The 27,743-nt window shown below is 46.7% G+C and overlaps 1 protein-coding gene across 5 annotated transcripts in view; it reads left to right on the top strand.

Annotated features, from left to right (window-relative positions):
- Window positions 1-27,743, top strand: part of LOC140425138 (cytoplasmic dynein 1 intermediate chain 1) — a 502,251-nt gene that overhangs the window by 423,162 nt on the left and 51,346 nt on the right. For all 5 annotated transcript variants that reach the window (XM_072509063.1, XM_072509064.1, XM_072509066.1 and 2 more), the window contains exon 14: window positions 27,256-27,400. In XM_072509063.1, coding sequence (XP_072365164.1) covers window positions 27,256-27,400 — 145 coding nt within the window. The remainder of the gene's footprint in view (window positions 1-27,255; window positions 27,401-27,743) is intronic.

Below are 27,743 nucleotides of genomic sequence, written 5' to 3'. Positions count from 1 at the left end.
TTCATTGTTTTGCTGCAAGAATTTTTAGGTCATAATAGAACCCCTGACAAAAACCTCTGCATTTCTGTGCTCTGTTGCACATACTCAAACTCTGGAAGTTGTTACATAGATACATAGAAGATAGGAGCAAGAGGATGCCTTTTGGCCCTTCGTTCCTGCTCCGCCATTTATTATGATCATGGCAAATCATCCAACTCAATAGCCTAATCCTGTTTTCTCCCCATTACCTTGATCCCATTCGCCCCAAGTGCTATATCTAGCCGCCTCTTGAATATATTCAATGATTTAGCATCAACTATTTCCTGTGGTAATGAATTCCACAGGCTCACCACTCTGGGTGAAGTTCAAAGTGGTTTTCCTTGAATCTTCAGACTGTGACGCTGATTCTGGACACACCCACCATCGGGAACATCTTCCTTGCATCTACCCTATCTAGTCCTATTAGAATTTTAAACGTCTCTATGAGATCCCCCCTCATTCTTCTGAACTCCAGCGAGAACAATCCTAACCAAGTCAATCTCTCCTCATATGACAGTCCCGCCATCCCTGGAATCTGTCTGGTAAACCTTCGCTGCACTCCCTCGAGAGCAAGAACATCCTTCTTCAGAAAAGGAGACCAAAACTGCACACACTATTCAAGGTGTGGCCTCACCAAGGCCCTGTACAATTGCAACAACACATCCCTGCTCCTGTACTCTAAACCTCTCGCAATGAAGGCCAACATGCCATTAGCCTTCTTTACCACCTGCTGTACCTGCATGCTTACCTTCAGTGACTGGTGCACAAGGTCACCCAGGTCCCGCTGCACACTCCCCTCTCCCAATTTACAACCATTCAAGTAGTAATCTGCCGCCTTGTTTTTGCATCCAAAGTGAATAACCTCACACTTATCTAAATTGTATTGCATCTGCCATTGATTTGCCCACTCGCCGGACCTGTCTAGATCATGCTGTAGGATCTCTGCATCCTCGTCACAGTTCACAATTCCACCCAACTTGGTATCATCTGCAAACTTTGAGGTGTTACATTTTGCTCCCTTATCCAAATCATGAATATATATTGTGACTAGCTGGGGTCCCCGCACCGATCTCTGGCACCCCACTATTTACTGCCTGCCAATTTGAAAAACACCCATTAATTCCAACTCCTTGTTTCCTCTCTGCCAACCAGTTTTCTTTTTTTTTATAAATGTTTTATTGAAATTTTTTTCCCAAACAACAATTTTTCCCCCTTACAAAGCAAACGCAACAATAACAATACAGAAATTTTAAACAATACACAAGTAACAAAACCCCTTTATCTTTGACCTAAACTAACCCCCCCCCCCCCTGGGTTGCTGCTGCTGGTCATCTGTCTTCCCTCTAACGTTCCCCTAGGTAGTCGAGAAATGGCTGCCACCGCCTGGTGAACCCTTGAGCCGATCCTCTCAGGGCAAACTTTATCTGCTCCAGTTTAATGAACCCCGCCATATCATTTACCCAGGCCTCCAGTCCGGGGGGTTTCGCCTCCTTCCACATGAGTAGGATCCTGCGCCGGGCTACTAGGGACGCAAAGGCCACAACGTCGGCCTCTTTCGCCTCCTGCACTCCCGGCTCTTCCGCAACTCCAAATAGAGCTAACCCCCAGCCTGGTTTGACCCGGGCCTTCACCACCCGCGAAATCACTCCCGTCACTCCCTTCCAATACCCTTCCAGTGCCGGGCATGCCCAAAACATATGTGCGTGGTTTGCCGGGCTCCCACCACACCTCCCACAGTTGTCCTCCACTCCAAAGAACCTGCTCAATCTTGCTCCCGTTATGTGTGCTCTATGTAGCACCTTAAATTGAATCAGGCTAAGCCTGGCGCATGAGGAAGAGGAATTTACCCTGCTTAGGGCATCAGCCCACATACCCTCCTCTATCTCCTCCCCTAGTTCTTCTTCCCACTTTCCTTTTAGTTCGCCCACCGACTCCTCCCCCTCTTCCCTCATCTCTCGGTAAATCTCTGACACCTTGCCCTCTCCGACCCACACCCCTGAAAGCACCCTGTCCTGTATCCCCTGTGTCGGGAGCAACGGAAATTCCCTCACCTGTTGTCTAGTAAATGCCCTCACCTGCATATATCTCAAGAAATTTCCCCGGGGCAACTTATACTTTTCCTCCAATGCTCCCAAGCTCGCAAAAGTCCCATCTATAAATAAATCTCCCACCCTCCTAATTCCCAACTGGAACCAGCTCTGAAATCCTCCATCCATTCTTCCTGGGGCGAACCTATGGTTGTTCCTGATTGGGGACCCCACCAGGGCTCCCCGCACCCCTCTCTGTCGCCTCCACTGTCCCCAGATATTCAATGTTGCCGCCACCACCGGGTTTGTGGTAAACTTTTTAGGTGAGATCGGTAGCGGCGCCGTCACCAGCGCCTCTAAACTCGTCCCTTTACAGGACTTTCTCTCCAGTCTTTCCCACGCCGCTCCCTCACCCTCCATCATCCATTTACGTATCATTGCCACATTGGCGGCCCAATAGTAATCGCCCAAGTTCGGTAGTGCCAATCCTCCTCTGTCCCTACTACGCTGAAGGAACCCCCTCCTTACTCTCGGAACTTTCCCTGCCCACACGAAGCTCGTGATGCTCCTGTCTATTTTATTAAAAAAGGTCTTAGTGATTAGTATAGGGAGACATTGAAATACAAATAAGAACCTCGGGAGGACCATCATCTTAATTGCTTGCACCCTGCCCGCCAGCGATAGAGGCTGCATGTCCCACCTCTTGAAGTCCTCCTCCATTTGTTCTACCAACCGTGTCAGATTAAGTCTGTGCAAGGTTCCCCAACTCCTAGCGATCTGAATCCCCAGGTATCGGAAGTTTCTTTCCACTTTCCTTAGAGGCAAGCCTTCTATCTCTCTACTCTGGTCCCCTGGATGTATCACAAATAATTCACTCTTCCCCATGTTTAGCCTATACCCCGAGAAATCCCCGAACCCCCTCAAAATTCGCATAACCTCTATCATTCCCCCCGCTGGGTCCGACACGTATAACAATAGGTCATCCGCATATAACGAGACTCGGTGTTCTTCTCCCCCTCTAATCACCCCTCTCCATTTCCTGGAGTCTCTCAACGCCATGGCCAGAGGTTCAATTGCCAACGCGAACAACAATGGAGACAGCGGGCATCCCTGTCTTGTTCCCCTATATAGTCGGAAATACTCCGATCTATGTCGACCTGTAACTACGCTTGCCGTTGGAGCCCCATAAAGAAGTCTAACCCAGCTAATAAACCCGTTCCCAAACCCAAACCTCTTTAACACTTCCCATAAATACTCCCACTCCACCCTATCAAATGCCTTCTCTGCGTCCATTGCCGCCACTATCTCTGCCTCCCCCTCCACTGTGGGCATCATTATCACCCCTAATAGTCGTCGCACGTTAACATTCAGTTGTCTCCCTTTTACGAACCCTGTCTGATCTTCGTGCACCACCCCCGGGACACAGTCCTCTATCCTCGATGCCAGTACCTTTGCCAACAATTTGGCGTCCACGTTCAACAATGAAATGGGTCTATAGGACCCGCACTGCAACGGATCTTTATCCCTCTTCAAAATTAACGATATCGTCGCCTCCGACATCGTCGGGGGTAGAGTCCCCCCTTTCCTGGCCTCATTGAACGTCCTCACCATCAACGGGGCCAACAAGTCCACATATTTTCTGTAATACTCCACCGGGAACCCGTCTGGTCCTGGGGCCTTCCCTGCTTGCATGCTTCCCAGTCCCTTAATAACCTCGTCCACCCCAATCGGTGCCCCCAGGCCTACCACCCCCCGCTCCTCCACTTTCGGGAACCTCAATTGGTCCAGGAACTGCCGCATCCCCTCCTCTCCCTCTGGGGGTTGAGACCGATACAGTTCCTCATAGAAGGTCTTGAACACCTCATTTATCTTTCCTGCCCTTCGCACCGTGTCTCCCCTTTCGTCTCTAATTCCTCCTATCTCCCTCGCTGCTGCCCTCTTTCGCAATTGATGAGCCAACAGGCGACTCGCCTTTTCCCCATATTCATACCTCCTCCCCTGTGCCTTCCTCCACAGTACCTCCGCCTTTCTGGTGGTCAGAAGGTCAAATTCCGTCTGGAGTCGTCTCCTCTCCCTGTACAATTCCTCCTCCGGGGTCTCTGCAAATTCCCTATCAACCCTTAAAATCTCCCCCAGTAATCTTTCCCTTTCCTTGGCCTCTGTTTTCCTTTTGTGGGCCCCAATGGAGATCAGCTCTCCTCTGACCACCGCTTTTAGTGCTTCCCATACCACTCCCACAGGGACCTCGCCGTCGTCATTGACCTCCAGATATCTCTCAATACACCCCCGCACTCTTGCACACACTCCCTCATCCGCCATCAGTCCCACATCTAATCGCCAGAGTGTTCTCTGCTCCCTTTCCTCTCCTAATTCCAGGTCCACCCAATGTGGGGCATGATCCGAAACCGCTATGGCTGAGTATTCAGCTTCTTCCACCCTAGAGATCAACGACCTTCCCAAAACAAAAAAATCTATCCGGGAGTACACTTTATGGACATGGGAGAAGAAGGAAAACTCCCTAGCCCTAGGTCTAAGAAATCGCCATGGATCCACTCCCCCCATTTGGTCCATAAACCCCTTAAGTACCTTGGCCGCTGCCGGCCTTCTTCCGGTCCTTGAGCTGGATCTATCTAGCCCCGGGTCCAGCACCGTATTAAAGTCCCCTCCTAAAATCAAGTTTCCTACCTCCAGGTCCGGTATACGCCCCAGCATCCGTCTCATAAATCCCGCATCGTCCCAGTTTGGGGCATACACGTTAACCAACACGACCTCCATTCCCTCCAGCCTGCCACTCACCATTACATATCTACCTCCGCTATCTGCTACGATGTTCTTTGCTTCAAATGCGACCTGTTTCCCCACCAAAATGGCCACCCCTCTATTCTTTGCGTCCAGTCCTGAGTGGAACACCTGTCCCACCCATCCTTTCCTTAGCCTAACTTGGTCCGCCACCTTTAGGTGCGTCTCTTGGAGCATAACCACGTCTGCCCTTAGTCCTTTCAAATGCGCGAGCACTCTGGCCCTTTTTATCGGTCCGTTCAGGCCTCTCACGTTCCACGTGATCAGCCTCACTAGGGGGCTACCTGCCCCCCTCCCGTGTCGACTAGCCATTACCTTCTCTAGGCCAGTCCCATAACCCGCCTCCGCGCTCCCGCTCGCTCCCCCAGCGTCGCACACCATCCCCGCCCACCCACTCTTTAGCCATTTCCTTTTGGATTTCCGCAGCAGCAACCCAGTTGTCCCCCACCCGCCCCCCCCTCCCTCCCCCCCCTCCCCGCTAGATCTCTTTCTAGCATGATTGCTCCCCCCATATTACTTCCGTAAGTCAGCTGACTTCAACTGACCCCGGCTACTCCTGCTCACTCCTCGACCCCCCCCCCATGTGGGGAACTCCCATCCGCCTTGCGCCTGTCTTCCCGCCTTATTCTTTCTGGTGCGGGAACATCCCTTTACCTGACCCGCCTCTTATGGCGCAGCTCCCTTTCCCCTCCCCCTCCCCTTCCCCATTCTCCAACTATGTCCCGTCTTTCCCCCCTCACCGGCGCCCACATTTCCCCAATGTCTCCCCCCTTCCCTGTTTACTTCTCAATTAACTTCCACCGTAACATTAACAATAACATTTCCTGCAGCATCAGTCCCTCAGTTCCGATCCAATTTCTCTTCTTTGATGAAGGTCCATGCTTCCTCCGCCGTCTCGAAATAATGGTGTCTCTCCTGATACGTGACCCATAGTCTTGCCGGCTGCAGCATCCCGAACTTCACCTTCCTTTTATGCAACACCTCTTTGGCTCGGTTGAAGCTCGCCCTCCTTCTCGCCACCTCCGCACTCCAATCCTGGTATACCCGTACCACTGCATTCTCCCATCTGCTACTCCGCACCTTTTTAGCCCATCTCAGGACCTCTTCTCTATCCTTAAGGCGGTAAAATCGCACGATTATCGCCCTGGGTGGTTCTCCCGCTTTTGGTCTTCTCGCCGGAATCCGATTTGCCCACTCCACCTCCAAGGGGCCCGTAGGGGCCTCAGCACCCATCAGTGAGCTCAGCATCGTACTTGCGTACGCTCCACAGTCCACTCCTTCCACACCCTCAGGGAGACCCAGTATCCGAAGGTTCTTCCTTCGCGCTCCATTTTCTAGGGCTTCGATCCTTTCAGTACACTTTTTATGAAGTGCCTCGTGCGTCTGTGTCTTAACCGCCAGGCCCAGGATCTCGTCCTCAATATCTGTCACCTTCTGCTCCACCACGCGGAGCTCTGTCTCCTGGGTCTTTAATGTCTCCTTGAGCCCCTCAATTGCCTGTAGCAACGGGGTCAGCACCTCCCTCTTCAGCAGCTCCACGCACCGTCTCACAATTTCATGCTCAGGCCCCCATGTCGCCTGCGCTTTCTCCGCCGCCATCTTGTACTTCTCTCTTTCTGACCCTTTGGTCGACGATTCCTCGCGGTGCAGCCGCCGGTTTTTCCCTCCTTCGTTTGGGGGGGACTCCCTTCTCACACGCCCCACACCGGGTTGCGTCGTCGAAAAATTCCCCGTTGGGGCTCTTAAAAGAGCCCGAAGGTCCGTCGGAGCTGGAGCCGCCGAAGCGTGCGGCTAGCTAGGCATCACCGCAACCGGAAGTCCCTTCAGTGGCCTTGATGAGGTCTTTTCACAGTTGTTCCCTCTGCTGCTAGAATTCACTTTTGATACAGGCCCTCAGGTCAGCTTGCAGCTTTAAGCTTGCCCTTCCCCCGCCTGCATGCTGGAAGAGGCCCTGTTTATCCTGCAGTTGCAGCCAAATCTTTTACTGTTTCTGCGTGTGTCTGGCAACCAAGAGACATACCCTTCCTGGGGGACACTGTCGGGGGAATATTGCAGCCTTCTTTCCACACTGGGAAATGTCAAACAAATGCCGTGGGGGCCCTGTAAAAGAGCCCAAAAGTCCGTTCCAAGCAGGAGCTGCCGAATATGCGACCTAGCTCTGCATAGCCGCACCCGGAAGTCGCCTGCCAACCAGTTTTCTATCCACCTCAATACACTTTGTTGCTATTAGCCTTAGTTTTATTAGCTCTAATTCTGTCACCTTTGCTCACGAGTCGCCAGGTATCTTTCTGATATCGCCACGTGGTTCAAGCTCTAGTTATGATTAATAAGACAGCACACCGCTTAGTAAGAGTAAAATCAACGGTCATTTATTATATACAGCTATAAATATTTATACAGTAATCCTACTTTCTAGACTACTACCTACCACTACTGGCCAATTGTTAACTTTGGAAATGGCCCACCAGGTCAGGGAAACAAATGGCTTATCGAATTGGGTCTGGCCTGCGGGATTCAAAGGCTGATACAGGTCGATGGCTAGGAGTCTCTATCGGGTAGCGATTGCTGGAGTCAAACTTACGGTTTCTGGTCGATGGTTCTTGCGAAGGTTGCGAGCAGGAGGAGAAGGGGCGATCTGAACTTGGCCCCTATCTTTATAGTTCCCAGGGGCTTCCCGCCTCTCGGGGCGGACCTTGACCCTGGTCCCAAATGATTGGACTTGGTCCCAATCACTGGGTTCGACATGCTCCAATAATGGGGTGATTCCTTGATCGGGGGGTGGTCGTTCACCTTTCTTTGTCTCGGCCACTGCTGGCGCCGAGAGGTCTGGATCGGCTTTCAATTGCTAATTTGTTGCAATTTTTCCCGGGGATAGCCGATTAAACTGCAGATGTCTGTGTTGATGTGCTGCTAATGGTCGCAGGTATCGATCTGGGCCGACTTCCCCAGAGCCGAATACGCTGTTCTGTCTGCGCTGTCTGTTTGTGCCCTGTTGGCTGATTTTCCCATCAGCCTTTTCGGTTAGCCATTTTACATCGGGTTTTGGCGAAATGAATCGGGAATCAGCCATTTTAGGTGGTTACAACTTCCCCCAATCTCATGTGCTTTAATCTTGCACAATAATCTCCATGTCCATTTCAGTAGAGTACTGCCAGCAAATGTTGACAGTTTTACCACCTTTTCTCCAGAAAAGGTACTGATATGTCCCAATGCATTTTATATTTAGGAACCAAGGAATTTGAGTTTAAATAGGCAATGTTAACCAACAATGCAGTTGAAGAGAAATGTTTCAAAGATGGACGAAGCAAGGCTTCAATTGGGGCGAATTTCAGAGAGAAAATATAATCATTGAAGGTTCAGCCATCAATAATAGAGCAGACCAGAGTTGGAAAAGTCACAAGTGTGTGCAAAATTGTATGGTTGGAGGAAGTTGCTGAAGAAGAGGGTGTGAGGGCTAATGCCATTAAACTAAAAGCAAATTGCTATGGTTCCATTGAACTATTTGTTCCTGAGAGCAAGGATTTTAAATTTGATGCAGTAAGCTGCCAAAATTTGACCTTGGCATGATCTCAGGTTGGACGAGTGGGCAAATCAATGGCAGATGCAGTATAATTTGGCATGATCTCAAATTGATTAAGATATGGTGGTTAGATTGGAGTTATGTATGTTGGAGTCTGGGGGAGGTTTTGGTTCAATTAAGCCTGGAGCTGATGAAGGAATAACTGGGTAGTTGACTACACTGGGGTGAGTGGTGGACCACAATGATAATATTTTGAAGGTGCAAGGAGGCAGTCCTGGTGATGGTTTAGATAAGGAGTTCAAAAGGGCATTGATACTGCATACTGTTGAGATGAAAGTTGGAAGGAATTCCCCAGGCCAGGAACAGACCGAACCATGGCTGTGATGTGGGGGCTGAAGAGGATGGCTTTATTGTTGAACTTCAGATTTTTCCATTTTAGGGATGGAACAAAGATCATGGCCCTTCTTTATGTTTTTTGTTTATAACACACATTGTGTAAATGATTCAATTTGACAATTTTAAATATGAAATAAATTGCAGTGAGGAATATTGAGTTGTTTTGATGTGAGTTATTTCCACTGCTTTTCAAGTTATTCATTATAACATCTCCAGAAGATGTATTAAAGCAATCATGGTAATAACATTGCTACTGGAAGGGACTTCCAGTGCAACTTGCAGGGGAGCAGTTGTACATGAGGTGGTCCCACCAGAAAACTTTATTTAAGCACTTTTTGACAGATTTTTGGAGGTAATTTGGGCTGAAGTTTGTTCATATTGATGCGTTAAGTATCCCATATCAAGGGCTTGCCCAATAAATACAGGACCAGGCAGTTAAAAAAGAAGGAATTATCGTCAAACTTGGAAGCTTTGAGAGTCCTGTCTGGAAATAAAATGGCTGAGACTTCTGCGGTATCAGGGTCCACTCCACTAACTACTGAGAGGCTTACAGGCATCAGATCTCAGAGGACCATGAGACAACGATTGAGGCAGCGATGTCCTCAATTCAAGCGGTCTTGACTAGGGTCGACAAGGTGGTGATGCTGAAAGAAGTGACGGCAGCTCTGTCTAGGAAGAGTGATCAGAGCACCTCGCTAGAGGTGGAGATGGCAGAGATAGCGGCCAGCAGGGCCAAGTTGGATGACTTGGAAAATTGGTCTAGGAGACAGGATATGAGGGTGGTTGGGTTGCCATAGGGTCTGGAGTGCCCGAGCCTGACGAGTTCATGTCGTATTTGTTTTGAAAGATGTGGGGGGTGGGTGGAAATGGCAACCCCTCCCGCGTTGGATCGAGCCCACGGGTCACTGAGGCAGAAGCCCCGTGCAGGTGAGCCACCGCGTGCGATCACTGTGCGTTTCCACAGTTTCCAGGACCTTTACGGTGGGCAAAGGATCATCGCGATTGCAGATGGGAGGGCCATGTGGTGAGATTTATCAAGGTATTGGAACGAAGCTGGCCAAGAGGCATACAGCATTTAATAAAGCCAGGGCTGCGTTGTATTGCAATTAGGTTTGATTTGGCGTGGTTGACCCCACACGCTATTATTTTGAGACTCCAGAGGAGGCGGAAACATTTGTGCAAAGAAATGGTCCTGGGTTGAGATAAATGTCTTGTGTATTGGTCGGGTGATGTTTGTATAGAGGAGGGTGGGTGATTTCTGGTGCTTGATGTGGTGTTTATTGGGTAGCTTTGTAGCTTTTTATGTGGAATATTATTGTGGGGGTTGAAGGGATGGGTATTTATTGTTCATGCTTCTTCCCTTTTTTTCTCTCTTGTGGACGGGGGATTGTTTGGTATTTTGGAGTGTTGGTGTTATGAATAGTGCTTGTGTGCGGGCCACCCCACTCGCTAAAATAGTTAGTTAATGGGAGCGAAGGGGGGAGATATCTGCAGCTCATAAGGTGGGGGGTTCCTAAGTATTTGTTTTCATGTTGGGAGGGGTTTGGGGTAGGGGGGGTGGGGAAGAGTAGTTGGTTACTTGCTGGGCCAATTGAGTATGGTGTTGGTAGGATGGGGGGGGTGTGTGGATAGGGAGGACTGGATAAGTTTTCTGACGGTGGCTGGGAATTTTTCTTTGTTCGAACGTGTTTGGGGATTTGGTGGCCATCTTGGGTGAGCCTGGGGTTGGCTCTCCTGGAAAGGTTGCTGAACTGCCCCACAGGGTGGGAATGGCTGACTCTGGTATAGGGGATGGGTAGATGACTCCCCATCCAGCTGGTCACATGGAACGTGAACGTAAGGGAGTTGATCGCCCAGTAAAGAGGTCTAGGGTGTTTGCGCACCCTAGTGGTATGAAGGCTGATGTGGTGCTGTTGCAGGATGGCCATTTGCTGGGTTCAAGATCAGATAAGGTGAAGGAAGGGTTGGGTGGGGTAAGTGTTCCCTTTGGGTTTTGACAATAGGGCCCGGGGGAAAGCAATCTTGATGAATAAGAAGGTAGGTTTTTCGGAGGCTAAGATTTTGACTGATTTGAATGGTATGTAATGGTTAGTGGGCTGTTGGCAGGTATCCCGGTTGTGTTGGTCAATGTATGAAAAATGAAATGAAATGAAAATCGTATGCGGGCCGCGGGCGGTGAGCAATATGACCACCTGGCGCTCATTTTCGGTGATATTGTTTGCCCGGAAATAGTAACGCACCCGTTGCGCATACTGGTTCCAGCTTTCCAGCGTCCGTATAGAGGCATGGTGTATAGAAAACAACTTCCAACCTGTATCCAACAAAAATCCAGGGAGGTGACTTCAGCAGTGTAGACAGCTATTCACTTTAACCCTCGTCGCCAGTTTTGTGAGGGCCACGAAGAATCCAGCACGAGTTTCAACGATACAAAGAAATAACATTTATTTACAACATATATATATACACACACAACAGCAGCAACCTCGCTTGCTGCTTACTTCTCCTGCTGGTTCCAAACTGGCCAGCTTTATTTATACAGGGAGTCTGCTAATGATTTCTCCGCCCCCCCCCCCCTCTCATTGGGGAAGCTTATACTCCCACAGGACTGTGGGATTGTCAGTAGTCCCCAGCCAATGGTAAGCAGACAGGTTATAACAAAAGGTTACTATCTACCTCGTCATTATAAATAAAGAGCTTTCTACAAAATGCACAGGAAGGCCACAGCTTAACAAACAATACTGATTTATTATGTGAGATAAATTATTGCATTGTTTAAATCATGTTTTTGACAAAAAATAGCTTTGTAAAGATGCACTTCAAAAGCTACTGAGAGGTCAGACTTTGATGTGATTTTAAGAACTTCAGTAATAATTGCTTATATTGTGTAATGTTGTTCAGGTTCTGTAGCAGTTGAGCCACATTATTGATGACATGAACCCTGAATGCACTACTCGCTGTTTTAGTCAGTTCTCCTGCTGCAAGTTGCCCTGGTGAAAGTATAACTGCTGGTCTGTTGCAGCGCACAATGTGTCCTCGGATATTCCTCCAGTTTCAATGCTGGAGCTGACTTTTTAAAAATAAAATATAGTCACAAGTGCTTTGTTAAGGAAGGCGGTCAGGCAAGCTGCTTTGCTGTATTGCCAAGCAACAGACTACAAAGTAATTCTCCGGCAGTAGATTGTTTGTCCCCTCAAAGAAAAATGTGCAAAATGAAAAGAATCTGCATGGATTTTAAATCATGATTGGGACAGGTATGTTCTTCATTTTCATTCACATTTATGCAACATGTGAAATACTGGTTTGTTGGCATAAGTTTTGTTGTAATCATGCTCAAAATTTGAACCAATCCTCAAAATAGAGCACTAACGATAATTACTTCACGATTCAGTTTGTGAAAGGGGAAAAAAAAAGTACTTTTCTCCCAAGAAATGGAAAAAGAGTGCTGCTTTGTCTTTTTTATAATATTTAGGATATTCACAGAAGTTTAGAAGACAGAAATAATCTTATTGAAACCTACAAAATTCTGAAGGGGCTTTATATAGTGGATGCTGAGATTGCTTTCACTAGCCGGGGATCTAAAACACGGGGAGACAGTTGCAGGATAAGGAGCTGATCATTTAGGACTAAGGTGAGAAGAAACACATCACTCAAAGGTTGTGTATCTTTGGAATTTTCTGCCCCCAAGGGTTGTGGATGTTCCATCGTTAATTATACATATCCTTGAGATAGATGCATTTTAGGGGTCTCGGGGAATTGAGGGATAGAGGAAGCATACGAGAAAGTAGAGTTGAAGCCCAAAATTAGCTATGATTGTGCTGAATGGCAGAGCAGGCTCTCTGGGGCGCATGGTCCACTCCTCCTTTTTCTTGTGTTTCTTCGACATCCAAATCTTTTGAAGAACAATCCACAGCCCCTCACAATTTACTGAATAAATATTTTGAGCAATTCAGTGAATCCCCCTGTGAAGTTGAGCCAGCTGTGCTGGCATGGACTTGACTCGGACTGCAGTCCCTTGATAAACCATCACCTAAATCAGTATTCAGAACTGAATATTGGTAGGGGATAATTAGGGACTCCTGCACCTCCTGCCTATTTCTTCTTGAAAATCTGGCGATCACCCATTTCCCCTCTCCTTGTATTATCTTAAGCTGCAGGGTGACCACATGTAGAAACATGCTGTCCATAAAAGCTCTCAACCTTGTGCTTGTGTTGCAGTGATGCCAGCTCTGCATCCAGACTCATCCTGGTGCAGCTGATGGTAATTCCTGCATATATGGTTATCCAGGACACAAATGTCCTGAAGTTCCCACATTGAGTAGGATGTGCACTCGAGGGGTGGGGGCTACCCTGTCATACCTCAATATATTTACTACTTTAAAACAAAATAGAGACACCACCTACTCGTTCCTTCCTGTTGTCACTTATATATAAGGTTAATTGAAATGCTTTACTTATTATTATCAAAAAAGATTGAGTGTTTTATTTCCTAGCTCCTTGGACTAACGTCCTAACTTTGGTGAGAGGAAAGCAAAGCTAGAATACTCACCACCCAATCAACTCACCACTTTGCTATGATGTTACAGTTTGATTTTTTTCTTCTCTCTCACTTGAGTGATCCTAACCAGGTTTCCCACTCCTCCCACACTGCTTCATAATCATCCTGACTTGCTGCGCACTCATGCTCGCTTCACATTCATCCTGACCTAACGCACCCAACTCCTTGTTAGTTTCACAGCCACCCTGATCTGTTGTACCCTCCTCCTTGTCTACTTCAGAGTGATCCTAACCTGTTGTAATCTTCTCCCAGTCTGTTTCAAAGTGATCCTGACCTGAATCACATTCCTCCCACGGTCTCACATTATCACAGTTAGATGTTGACCAATACAGGAAAACTCATAAATGTAATATGTCCATACAACTGATGAGACTGACTTTAAACCTTAAAGAATCTAAGACGGGACCCCAAAATTGTAATATCCATTCATTTCAATCATTTTCCATACTGGTATTATCATCTATGTCAATTCTGCAAACTCTAGACTCAAATATTTTACCAGTATGTAAATTACATCAATATTTTTGAGGATGCCTTCAGTGTAGATGTCCTTGCAGTGGCTGCCATTTTGGCTTCCACATGACAATGGCTGAAATCCCAGGGCTGAGGTCATTGATATAATAGGGGTGGGCATCCCATACCAGCTGCAGCAAAAGGACAATGCCCACACATCATACTACATTGATTGTCAATCAGCACCCTACTTCTGATTTGTCCTGCCTTCTTTGGCCTAAACTATGTTATGTTGCCATGGTGAATGTGGTTCATGTTGGCCAAAAGGAATTTGCAAGTGTGCACATATTATTTTGAAGAATAGGAACTTTTGTTCCAGTATTTACTGCAGCATATGCTAGAATAACATTTTGATCAAAGCATTTCACAAGATGCTGATGTAGTAATTTACAATATTAGCATGGATTACTTGTAATCTCCTTTTGACCATTAGTTCTTTTTCAAGAGTTTTGTTGTATCTCTTGCCAAATTTATGGTAACAATTTACAATGTGTCCCAAAGACATGACTGAAGGGAACAGCTTTAAAAATTCATAAAATCGGCCATATCAAACATTTCCTTCTAATTCTACAAATATATGAAAGGTAATTTATTGGGAGAAGGATGGTGTAAAACTAATATTTGATTCAGCGTGGTAGGGAATGTTTGCGGACCCTTTATGAAACAGCAGAAGAAATTTTCAGAAGTAATTGTAATTGGGTGATATCATTATTAGAGGTGTTTGCAACTTCTGCTTTCTTTATCCAAATAAGAAAAAACACAATGCAAAATCTGATTTTGATACTGTGCCATCGGTGTGCTCTGATGAAAGAGTAGAATCATAGGGCCTGAATGGGGAGGGGGAAGTATTTGCATCTATTCACCTTCAGTTAGCAGTGTCTGGTTAGGTTATCTATACAATTGTCTTCTGATCCTTTTTTTCTTTTTTTTTCTGACAGTAGATGAAGGAAAAAGTTCCACATTAACTCATTCTGAGCCAGGGTTTTTTTGGGGAGGGTGAGAGTGATTGGAGTATTTTGGGGAAAATGAAAGAATTTTTATCTCCACTGCTGAATTTAGGTGATTAATTATTTGTTTCTGGTTGACACACAATCAAAATGTTTATAGCACAGAAAGTTGCCATTTACCCACTCCTAGTCCTGGCACTCTGCTCTGTTTCCATTTCCGTGCCTCTTCCTCTGCTATAAATATTTATTTGGGTTTCTCTTAGAAGATTGGTGAGGCCGCACTCGGAGTGTTGTGTGCAGTTTTGATGTCCTTATCTGAGAAAGGATCTTCTTGCTATGGAAAGAGCGCAGCGAAGGTTTACCAGGCTGATTCCTGGGATGGCGGGACTGTCGTATGAGGAGAGACAAGTCAGTTAGGATTCTATTCATTGGAGTTTAGAAGAGTGAGAGGGGATCTCATAGAAACTTATTAAATTCTTAACAGGATTAGACAGGGTAGATTCAGAAAGAATGTTCCCAAAGGTAGGAGAGTCCAGAACTAGGGGTCATCGTTTGAGGATAAGGGGTAAACCTTTTGGGACTGAGGTGAGGAGAGTGGTGAATCTGTGTAATTCACTATCACAGAAAGTAGTTGAGGCCAAAAGGTTGTGTAATATCAAGAAGGAATTAGATATAGCTCTTGGGCTAAAGGGATCAAGGGATATGGGGGGTTGGGGGGGGCGGAGATCAGGGTATTGAACTTGATCAGCTGTGATCATAACGAATGGCGGAGCATGCTAGAAGGGCTGAATGGCCTCCTATTTTATATGTTTCTATGATACAGTGCTCCCTGTCTCAAACACTCCCTGCAGCATTCCATGCTCTAGCATTCCTCCTGAGTCCCTACTCACTCTTAATGATCTTAAATTGCTGATCTCCCACTATAGGGTAACAGATGGGATATGCTAATAGATGACGTAGGTAATGATATACCACTGATAGTTGTCAGTATGTGTTAAACACGCACCCGGATCTGAGTCATTGTCTGTGTCACACTCTCTCTCTCTCTTGTCCTGTGTCACACTCTCTGTCTCTCTCTCTCTTGTCCTCCCCTTCCCCCACCAAACTCGGCAAATCTCACCCACTTACCTTGGACATTTAGCTTCTCCGTGGCCTGTCAAGAATATTTACATTTCAATGGGTTTTTAACTTAACTTTAACTGATTTCAATTACAAGGGGGCATAGGTTTAAGGTGAGAGGGGCAAGGTTTAGAGTAGATGTACGAGGCAAGTTTTTTTACGCAGAGGGTAGTGGGTGCCTGGAACTCGTTACCGGAGGAAGTGGTGGAAGCAGGGACGATAGTGACATTTAAGGGGCATCTTGACAAATACATGAATAGGATGGGAATAGAGGGATACGGACCCAGGAAGTGTAGAAGATTGTAGTTTAGTCGGGCAGCATGGTCGGCACAGGCTTGGAGGGCCGAAGGGCCTGTTCCCGGGCTGTACATTTCTTTGTTCTTTGTTCTTTGTTGATTTACGGCAGTAAATGCTGAGAAAAAAAAAAAAAATTTAAATAAATTAAAAAGGGGGGGCAGTGTCCTCGGGCTCTTTCACGTTGACGGTACTGGGCCTTGGTTGCGAGCTGCACTCCCTGGATCTCGCCCAACCTAAATCGGTAGGTCAGGCGAGACAGGCTCAGAAGGAATTGGGCACGGTGGCTGGATTGTCACTCTCAAGGAAGTTATGATACATGATTTCAGTATTGTCTCTTTTTTAAGTACAAAACCACTTGAGATTTCTTATTCAACCCCCCAGAATCTATAATTGCCATTTCTCTACATTAATTTCATCTGCTATTGAACTTTTAAAATAATTGTCAGGATATGGGATTAACATCTATCCCCAATTGCCCTTAAATAGGTGGTGATGGACCATCTGCTCAATCTACTAACCTGCCTAATTACTCTTGAAGTCACTTATAGTCTGTAGTTAACTAAGCTTTTTGCATCCTCTGTATGTTTTGGTATTGTGCTGAGTCATTCTGCTTCTACTTAATGATACCCTGGAGACTGCATTTTCATATCATTACCATCTGAATAATGTGCATTAATCATTGTTTTCTGATTTTTGCCCTTCTTATAACTCTTTGATGTTATCATATTCTCTTTAATCCCATTTACTTTTCATTTATCAAGTCTTTTCCATGTCAAACACCTTTTGAAAACCCAAATACATAGCCTCCAGTGAATTTCCTTTATCAATACACTCAGTTCTTCCAGTCTTTTACACATTTGTACTGACGATCCTAAATTAACCCATATCTTTCTAACACGGTGTCACTTTTATCCTGTATTATTGAAATATCTGGAAATTATGTATGCTTCAAGATGGCTGCTGAGTTGACAACTCCCTCAGAACCTTTTTGCTGGCAACTCCCTTTCTATTCCTTTCCCATTTCCACCCATCTCCTCTCTTCCACAGTTTATGCTCCCTTGCCTCCCTGCATTTTAGCCCTAATTACCAGTTAATTGCTAGTTTAATGTCATCTGAGCTCACTTGCCCATCCCTTGATTGTGTATGCTCTTTGTTTTCAAGTGAGCACTGGATCTTTGCTCACATTTGGCTTCCAAATTGCTGGACTTCACTGTATATCTCGCTATTCTTCTCCACTGGACTTCACTGTATATCTCTCTATTCTTCTCCACTGGACTACACTCAAACTCAGCTGCTGAGTTTCTAATTTTTTACTCCATTACTTAAGTTTTAAGGTAACCTTATCTAGCTTACAGTCTTTTCCCCTGCTGCTGTTACCTGATAAGAACATAGAACTGTCCTACTGGTTTCTGAGCTTCAGATACAGCCTGGTTCTTGGCCAGAGACTCATTCTGCTGCACTGGAGTCAATTTTTCCACTCTCTATGGATCTTGTGGTGACTTCAACTTCACCACCATTTTTCTGCCCCACAAATGGTTCTGAATACCTGACTTTTCATTGCCATGGAAATACCTCCAGTAATGTGTCACCAATACCTTTTTCACTAAATCAAATTTTGTCCTGTCCCTATTCCTCTGGTACCTGCTCGTACTTTGAACATCTAACCTTAATTCCAGCTCTCTTGCCTCTCATTTAGAATCATTTTTTCTCTACCACCCATCCAAGTTCCACGACAAGTTTCTGACCAAGACATATGAACATACAATAGTGGTGGGCAGAAGAAAAAACGTTCCTCCAGTTTACTCCATGTCACAATGACTCAGCCATCACAACTAAAAACTCCCTCAGCAGGTTTTAGCTTTAATAAAAGCAAAGCACTGGAGATGCTGGAAATCTAATAAAAACAGAAAATGCTAAAAAAAAAATGCAGCAAGTCTGGCAGTATCTGAGATAACTGTTTCTCTCCACAGATGCACCTCATTGATGCCCAGTCTTTGGTTGCTAGATCCGTTCTGAATCTATCCCATTTAGCATGATTGTAGTGCCGCAGAACACGATAGAGGGTATCCTCGATGTGAATTCAGAGCTTTCACCTCCACAATGAGTGCAGTAGTCACTCCTACCGATACTGTCATGGACAGATGCATCTGCAGCAGGCAGGTTAATGAGGATGAGGTCCAGTATGTTTTTCCCTCTTGTTGGTTTCCTCGCCACCTGCTGCAGACCCAGTGTAGCAGTTTATGTCCTTTAGGACTCTGCTGGCTCGGTCAGTAGTGGTGTCACAGAGGTACTCTTCATGATAGACATTGAAATTCCCCACCCCACCCAGAAATTCCCCACCCCACCCAGAGTAAACTCTGGGCCCTTGCCACCCTCAGTGCTTCTGAAAGTGGTGTTCAACATGGAGGAGTACTGATTCATCAGCTGAGGGTGGGTGGGTACGTGGTAATCAGCAGGAGGTTTGCTTACCCATTTTGACCTAGAGCCGAGACTTCATGGGGTCTGGAGTCGAGGTTGAGGACTCCCAGGGCAGCTCCCTCCCGACTGTATACCTCTGTGCACCACCTCTGCTGGGCCTGTCCTGCTGGCGGAACAGGGCATACCCAGGGATGGTGATAGTGCTGTCTAGAATGTTATCTGTAAGATATGATTCCATCAGTATGGCTGTCAGGCTGTTGCTTGAATAAACTGTGCGACGGCTCTCGCAGTTTTGGCACAAGCCCCCAGATGGGTCGACAGGGCTGTGTTTGTCGTTGTTGTTTCTAATTCCTCTAGATCAAGGGTGTACGTCTGAGGCTGTACAAGGCTCTGGTCAGACCTCATTTGGAGTATTGTGAGTGGTTCTGGGCCCCGGACCGAAGAAAGGATGTGCTGGCCTTGGAAAGGGTCCAGAGGAGGTTCACAAGAATGATCCCTGGAATGATGAACTTGTCATGTGAGGAGCGATTGAGGACTCTGGCTCTGTACTCGTTGGAGTTTAGAAGGATGAGGGGGGATCTTATTGAAACTTACAGAATACTGAGAGACCTAGATAGAGTGAATGTGGTGAGGATGTTTCCACTAGTAGGAGAAACTAGAATCCGAGGGCACATCCTCAGACTGAAGGGACGATCCTTTAAAACAGAGATGAGGAGGAATTTCTTCAGCCAGAGGGTGGTGAATCTGTGGAACTCCTTGTCGCAGAAGGCTGTGGAGGCCAAATCACTGAGTGTCTTTAAGACAGAGATAGATGGTCGGGGCGGGGGGGCGCCGCTTGGGGGAGATACGGCTACGTGGGAACCGGGTGAGGAGCTGGATTGAAAAAGGAGATGGCTAGTCGTCAAGGGGGGGGGGTAAAGAGCCCCCCAACCCGGTTGATCACGTGGAATGTGAGAGGGCTGAACGGGCCGATTAAGAGGGCACGGGTACTCGCACACCTAAAGAAACTTAAGGCAGATGTGGTTATGCTTCAGGAGACGCATCTGAAGTTGATAGACCAGGTCAGACTACGCAAAGGATGGGTGGGGCAGGTGTTTCATTCGGGACTAGACGCAAAAAACAGGGGGGTGGCCATACTAGTGGGGAAGCGGGTAATGTTTGAGGCAAAGACTATAGTGGTGGATAGTGGGGGCAGATACATGATGGTGAGTGGCAAATTGCAAGGGGAGGTGGTGGTATTAGTGAACGTGTATGCCCTGAACTGGGATGATGCCAACTTTATGAGGCGTATGCTAGGACGAATCCCGGACCTAGAAGTGGGGAAGTTGGTAATGGGTGGAGATTTTAATACGGTGCTGGACCCAGGGCTGGACAGATCGAGGTCCAGGACCGGAAGGAGGCCGGCTGCAGCTAGGGTGCTTAAGGACTTTATGGAGCAGATGGGAGGAGTAGACCCCTGGAGATTTAGTAGACCTAGGAGTAAGGAGTTTTCGTTTTTCTCCTATGTCCACAAAGTTTATTCACGAATAGATTTTTTTTGTTTTGGGAAGGGCACTGATCCCAAAGGTGACAGGGACGGAGTACACGGCTATAGCCATTTCGGATCATGCTCCACATTGGGTGGACCTGGAGATAGGGGAAGAAAAACAACAGCGTCCACCCTGGAGAATGGACATGGGATTATTGGCAGATGAGGGGGGGTGTTTAAGGGTGAGGGGGTGTATTGAAAGGAACTTGGAACTCAATGATAATGTGGAGGTACAGGTGGGAGTGGTCTGGGAGGCGCTGAAGGCAGTGGTTAGAGGGGAGCTGATATCGATTAGGACACATAAAGGAAAGCAGGAGGGTAGGGAAAGAGAACGGTTGTTGAAAGAACTTCTGAGGGTGGACAGACAATATGCGGAGGCACCGGAGGAGGGACTGTACAGGGAAAGACAAAGGCTACATGTAGAATTTGACTTGTTGACTACGGGTAATGCAGAGGCACAATGGAGGAAGGCACGGTGTACAGTATGAATACGGGGAGAAGGCGAGCAGGTTGCTGGCCCACCAACTGAGGAAAAGGGGAGCAGCGAGGGAGATGGGGGGGTGAGAGATGAGGAGGGAGAGATGGAGCGGGGAGCGGAGAGAGTGAATGGAGTGTTCACGGCATTTTACGAAAGATTATATGAAGCTCAGCCCCCGGATGGGAAGGAGAGAATGATGTGCTTTCTGGATCAGCTGGAATTTCCTAAGGTGGAGGAGCAGGAGAGGGTGGGACTGGGAGCACAGATTGAGACGGAGGAAGTGGTGAAAGGGATTGGGAGCATGCAGGCGGGGAAGGCCCCGGGACCAGACGGATTCCCAGTTGAATTCTATAGGAAATATATGGACTTGCTGGCCCCGCTACTGATGAGAACCTTTAATGAGGCGAGGGAAAGGGGGCAGCTGCCCCCGACTATGTCAGAGGCAACGATATCGCTCCTCCTAAAGAAGGAAAAAGACCCGCTGCAATGCGGGTCCTACAGGCCCATTTCCCTCCTGAATGTGGACGCTAAGATTCTGGCCAAGGTAATGGCAATGAGGATAGAGGATTGTGTCCCGGGGGTGGTTCATGAGGACCAAACTGGGTTTGTGAAGGGGGGACAGCTGAATACAAATATACGGAGGCTGCTAGGGGTAATGATGATGCCCCCACCAGAGGGGGAAGCGGAGATAGTGGTGGCGATGGATGCCGAGAAAGCATTTGATAGCGTGGAGTGGGATTATTTGTGGGAGGTGCTGAGGAGATTTGGTTTTGGGGATGGGTATATCAGGTGGGTACAGTTGCTGTACAGGGCCCCGATGGCGAGCGTGGTCACGGATGGACGGGGGTCTGACTATTTTCGGCTCCATAGAGGGACGAGGCAGGGATGTCCTCTGTCCCCGTTATTGTTTGCACTGGCGATTGAACCCCTGGCCATAGCATTGAGGGGTTCCAGGAAGTGGAGGGGAGTACTCAGGGGGGGAGAAGAACACCGGGTATCTCTGTATGCGGATGATTTGTTGCTATATGTGGCGGACCCGGCGGAGGGGATGCCAGAGATAATGCGGATACTTGGGGAGTTTGGGGATTTTTCAGGGTATAAACTGAACATGGGGAAAAGTGAGTTGTTTGTGGTGCATCCAGGGGAGCAGAGCAGAGAGATAGAGGATTTACCGTTGAGGAAGGTAACAAGGGACTTCCGGTACTTGGGGATCCAGATAGCCAAGAATTGGGGTACATTACACAGGCTTAATTTAACGCGGTTGGTGGAACAGATGGAGGAGGACTTTAAGAGATGGGACATGGTGTCCCTGTCATTGGCAGGTAGGGTGCAGGCGGTTAAAATGGTGGTCCTCCCGAGATTCCTTTTTGTGTTTCAGTGCCTCCCGGTGGTGATCACGAAGGCTTTTTTCAAAAGAATCGAGAAGAGTATTATGAGTTTTGTGTGGGCTGGGAAGACCCCGAGAGTGAGGAGGGGATTCTTGCAGCGTAGTAGGGACAGAGGGGGGCTGGCACTACCGAGCCTAAGTGAGTACTACTGGACCGCCAATGTTTCAATGGTGTGTAAGTGGATGGGAGAAGGGGAGGGAGCGGCGTGGAAGAGATTGGAGAGAGCGTCCTGCAGGGGGACTAGCCTACAAGCAATGGTGACGGCACTGTTGCCGTTCTCACCAAACAAATACACCACAAGCCCGGTGGTGGTGGCTACATTGAAAATTTGGGGGCAGTGGAGACGGCATAGGGGAAGGACGGGAGCTTCGGTGCAGTCCCCGATAAGAAACAATCATAGGTTCGTTCCGGGGGGAATGGATGGGGGATTTGGAGCATGGCAAAGAGCTGGGGTAGTACAACTGAGAGATCTGTTTGTAGATGGGACGTTTGCGAGTCTGGGAGCGCTGACGGAAAAATATGGATTGCCCCAAGGGAATGCATTTCGGTACATGCAATTGAGGGCTTTTGTGAGGCAACAGGTGAGGGAATTCCCGCAGCTCCCGACGCAGGAGGTGCAGGATAGAGTGATCTCAGAGACATGGGTGGGGGATGGTAAGGTGTCGGACATATACAGGGAAATGAGGGACGAGGGGGAGTTCATGGTAGGTGAGCTGAAAGGGAAATGGGAAGAAGAACTGGGGGAGGAGATTGAGGAGGGGCTGTGGGCTGATGCCCTACGTAGGGTAAACTCATCGTCCTCGTGTGCCAGGCTAAGCCTGATACAATTTAAGGTGTTACACAGGGTGCATATGACTGGAGCACGACTTAGTAAATTTTTTGGGGTAGAGGATAGGTGTGCGAGATGCTCGAGAGGCCCAGCGAATCACACCCACATGTTCTGGTCATGCCTGGCACTACAGGGGTTCTAGGTGGGGGTGGCAAAGGTGCTTTCGAAGGTGGTGGGGGTCCGGGTCGAACCAAGCTGGGGGTTGGCTATATTTGGGGTTGCAGAAGAGCCGGGAGTGCAGGAGGTGAGAGAGGCTGATGTTTTGGCCTTTGCGTCCCTAGTAGCCCGGTACAGGATATTGTTAATGTGGAAGGAAGCCAAACCCCCGGGTGTGGAGACCTGGATAAACGAAATGTCAGGGTTTATAAAGTTAGAACGGATTAAGTTCGTGTTAAGGGGTTCGGCTCAGGGGTTCACCAGGCGGTGGCAACCGTTCGTCGATTACCTCACAGAAAGATAGAGGGAATGGAAAAGAAGTAGACAACAGCAGCAACCTCTCAGAGATGTTAGTGTATATGTATAATATGTATAGGTAGTTGTTATAGGTAATTGTATATTGTAATTGTAATTGTATATTGGATTTTTGGAGAGTATTTATTTTGGACAAGGCAGTTGCCATTCAGTTTTATTTTTGTTTATATATTATTTATTTACTTGTTTAAAACTGACCACTGTTATTTATATTGCTTTATTGTTGTGTAAAAGAAACACTACGTACTGTTATGTTGGCCAAAAATCTTGAATAAAATATATATTTTTTTAAAAAGACAGAGATAGATAGGTTCTTGATTAATAATGGGATGAGGGGTTATGGGGAGAAGGCAGGAGAATGGGGATGAGAAAAATATCAGCCATGATTGAATGGCGGAGCAGACTCGATGGCCAAGTGTCCTAATTCTGCTCCGATGTCTTATGGACGATGCAGGGTGGTCCATCTGGTTTCTTTCCTTTTTATTGACTTTGTACTAGTTTGATATAACTTAGTGCTTATTAGGCCATTTCAGAGAGCATTTAAGAGTTAGCCACATTAAAACTATTACGCTCACACTGGTAATTCCGAGTTCCTCCATCTCACAGGATCCGTCTCCGGGCTACCAGAGAGGAAACGGTCAAATCATCGGTCTCTCGCACCCCTTGGACTCCCGGATCTTCCGACACTACAAACACTGTCAATTCTGGACTCTGAACCACCTTCATCCTCAGTACCTCCAACATCACGTCAGCGAACCCCCGCCAAAATCCCTGCAACTTCGGGCAGGCCCAAAACATGTGAACATGATTTGCGGGCCCCCGCACACCGCCCACACCTATCCTCTACCCCGTCAAAAGAGCCTACTCGTTCTAGCCACCGTCATATGTGCCCTATGGATTACCTTAAATTGAATGAGACTCAGCCTGGTGTACAAAGAGGACCCATTCACCCTCCTCAAAGCTTCCTCCCATTGCCCAGTCTCCAGCTCACCCCCAGCTCCTCCTCCCACTTTTTCTTAACTACTCCTATCGGGGCATCCTCCCTGCCCCTCCCTTGCCCCCGCTCCAACAGCGTCACCTTTACTCGAGCGGCCTTCCCCGCCCACACAAAACCCGATATCAACAAGTTAATATTCTTGAAAAAGACGTTGGAGATAAAAATCGGGAGGTTCTGGAATACAAATTAAAAACCTCGGGAGCACGGTCACCTTTATGGAATGCACCTGCCCTGCCAATGACAACGGAAGCACATCCCACCTTTTAAATTCACCCTTCATTTGCTCCACCAACTGATCCAAATTCAAGTTGTGCAATTGAAAATCGCTTATTGTCACAAGTAGGCTTCAATGAAGTTACTGTGAAAAGCCCCTAGTCGCCACATTGCGGCGCTTGTTCGAGGAGGCCGGTACGGGATCAAATGCTCCCACCCCTGTGCCACCTGGATGCCAAGATACCTAAAACTCGCCCCGACTACCTTAAACGGCAGCTCGCCTAACCTTCTCTTCTGTCCTCTCGTCTGGAGCGGGGAGACGTCACTCATTCCCATGTTTAACTTCTACCCCGAAAACCGGCTGAATTCCACCAATATGTCGATAAGAGTCCGTGCTTTCCAGTGGGACCGATATATATAACAGGTTGTCCGCATATAGGGACACCCTATGCTTCCCAAACCACCCCCCCCCCCCCCCACCCCGCACAATCCGTTTCCAACCCCTAGATGCTCTATGCTCCATCGCCAATAGCTCTATCGCCAAGGCAAAAAGCAATGGGAGAGTGGGCATCCCTGCCTCGTACCCCAGTACAACCTAAAGTACCCTGAGCTCACCCGATTCATTCTTACACTCACCACCGGCACCCGGTACAGCAATCAAATCCAATCTACAAACCCCTGCCCAAACACGACCCGCCCCAATATCTCCCACAAATACTCCCACTCTACCCGATCAAATACCTTCACTGCATCCATCACGACCACCACCTCCACATTCCGTCCCTCCGGGGGCATTATTCTGACATTTAAAGGCACCTGATGTTGGCCAACATGTGCTTCCCTTTTATGAATCCCATCTGGTCCACCCATATCACCTCTGGCACACAATCCTCAACAATCCTGTTATGGGCCAGGATTTGGAGAACCCCAAAGTGTATCATGGAGTTCACCTGACCCACAACTTTTAATAGATTGTGGTATGGGGAGCACACGGCCCACTCTACAGGTGTGGTACAGCAGAAATGGAAAAGTAATTTTTAAAGCAAAACAATGTTTATTCTATGAACTCAAGTTAACCTTTTTAAAACATAGTGAACATCTTAGCAACCATTAATTCAAATACAACCCCCAATGAATACAACACCAAGTAATCCTTAATAGCTTCCAAAACAACATCTTGAGTACAGGAGCAAGGCTGTCTTACTGCAGCTGTCCACGGCCTTGATGAGACCACACCTGAAGTATTGTGTGCAATTTTGGTCTCCTTACCTAAGAAAGGATTTACTTGCCATAGTAGGAGTGCAACAAACAGTCACCACACTGATTCCTGGCATAGAAGGATTGTCATATGAAGAAAGGTTGGATCGACTGGGCCTGTATTTTCTGACTTACTCCTATTTTCTAAGGCCTAACCTCTAGAATTCTGACTCCCTCCACTTTAATATGCTCCTTAAAACCTACTCATTGGCCAATCTTTTTGCCCCCTGTTCTAATATCTCCTTATGTGGCATGATCTCAGACTTGGTTTGATAACTCTTCCATGAAGTTTTTTTAGGACGTTTTACAATGTTGATGGTGCTTCATAGATGCAAGTTGTTGTTGATATTAGCCTGACCCATCGGTAGTTAGCTGGTTTAACCTTTTCTCAATTTTTGAACAGAAGTGTTATCTTGGTGATCATCAGTCCTCTGGCACACTTCAACAAAATACATGGAAAATGTAAATGTTTCAGATAATGTAGTATTCAAGCTAACTTGCATCTTCAATATAATTATAGATTAAACTTGTTTATCTTATTCAACCTGCCCCAAACCTTTGAGTTATTTTACAAATGGAATCATTTTCTGAAAGCTTTTCACTACTCGTGGAGGGAAACATTATTCAGCCTCTCATCACAGCACTCAGTTTTTCACACACATATGTGCAGACTTCCAGGGTGGTGCAATTCAAAAGGAATTGTCCTATTACCTTTTTTCAATTTATTTATGGACTCTCAGTCCTCATGTGCTTAACATTTTTTGCAAGTCAGCTACCTTTTATTGAAGTATGATCTTTTTGGTGCTTTTACCAAGTTATTAATTATTATTATTTTAATTGGCTAAAATCAGTTTTGTTATCAATGTTTGCCATATTGCTGTTATAACCCTTTCAGCATTAAGGACTGATTCCACAGCTAGGCATTCCTAAGATGGTGCAGGGAAACAGTGTGCCCATCCTTAAATGGATTAGAAAGTCAAGCACTTAATGCCCGTAACTTGCAAGTTTTCCCTTCAAGTAAGCACCAGGATCAGCCAACCACCAGGCCATGCTGCCACCTCGTACTGGCGGGGTTGTGTTCATTTTAATACAAGTTTTTGATGAACTCAGTTCAACATGGACATTTTGAGGACTTTAGTACTTGCATGAAAAATTATTGAATTTTCTCAAGGAATTCTTTCCAAAGGTCAATTCCTCCCAAACTTACCTCTGTTATTTATAACTTTAACTCATGGGATTAAAAGAAAATTCAACCAAGCAATATTTCTGGTGGAATAGTAGCTCAGCTGTATAATGAAATAAAGAGCTATCAAAGAATCCTATAGTATCTTTTCCTGATACTGTGCCTCCTGTTCCTTTAACTGCTGAACCAAATCAGAAAACGGGTCAATGAATGGATAACTAATGTAGATTTCAGTTGTCTGCCTTATAGTTTGTATTTGTTTGGTCGATAAGGAGCTATTGAGTCTGCCACTTGTTTTCCAGTAAGGCTGGTATTGGTGAAATGTTCGAGGGTCATCAGGGTCCAGTAACCGGTATCAATTGCCACATGGCCGTGGGACAGATCGATTTCTCTCATCTGTTTGTCACCTCTTCATTTGATTGGACAGTTAAATTGTGGACCACAAAGGTAAGAAATACTCACATGTACCTAACACTTTGAAACTAAGATGCATGACATTCTTCATTGATTCTTTTCCCAATCTATATTGTGCATCATTACTAGAGACTTCCACTTTTCCTTCGTTTCAACTAACTGAAAAAACAGAGATTTATGCAAACTACATTGTCAGATGGATATTTGTTTTTTCACTTTCATATATTAATATTTTTAAGCTGTCATATTCTGCGAAACATTTGCATTTGGAGCTTATTTCATTTTGTTATGATATTTTTGGTCACTCCACAGTTTGCAAAGATTAATATTAATGGTCTCCTCTATCTGTTTCCTCCTCCCCCCCCCCCCCCCCCCC

This window comes from Scyliorhinus torazame, chromosome 6, assembly GCF_047496885.1.
Source record: "Scyliorhinus torazame isolate Kashiwa2021f chromosome 6, sScyTor2.1, whole genome shotgun sequence".
NCBI lineage: Eukaryota > Metazoa > Chordata > Chondrichthyes > Carcharhiniformes > Scyliorhinidae > Scyliorhinus > Scyliorhinus torazame.
This window is presented reverse-complemented; position numbering and strand designations above follow the sequence as displayed.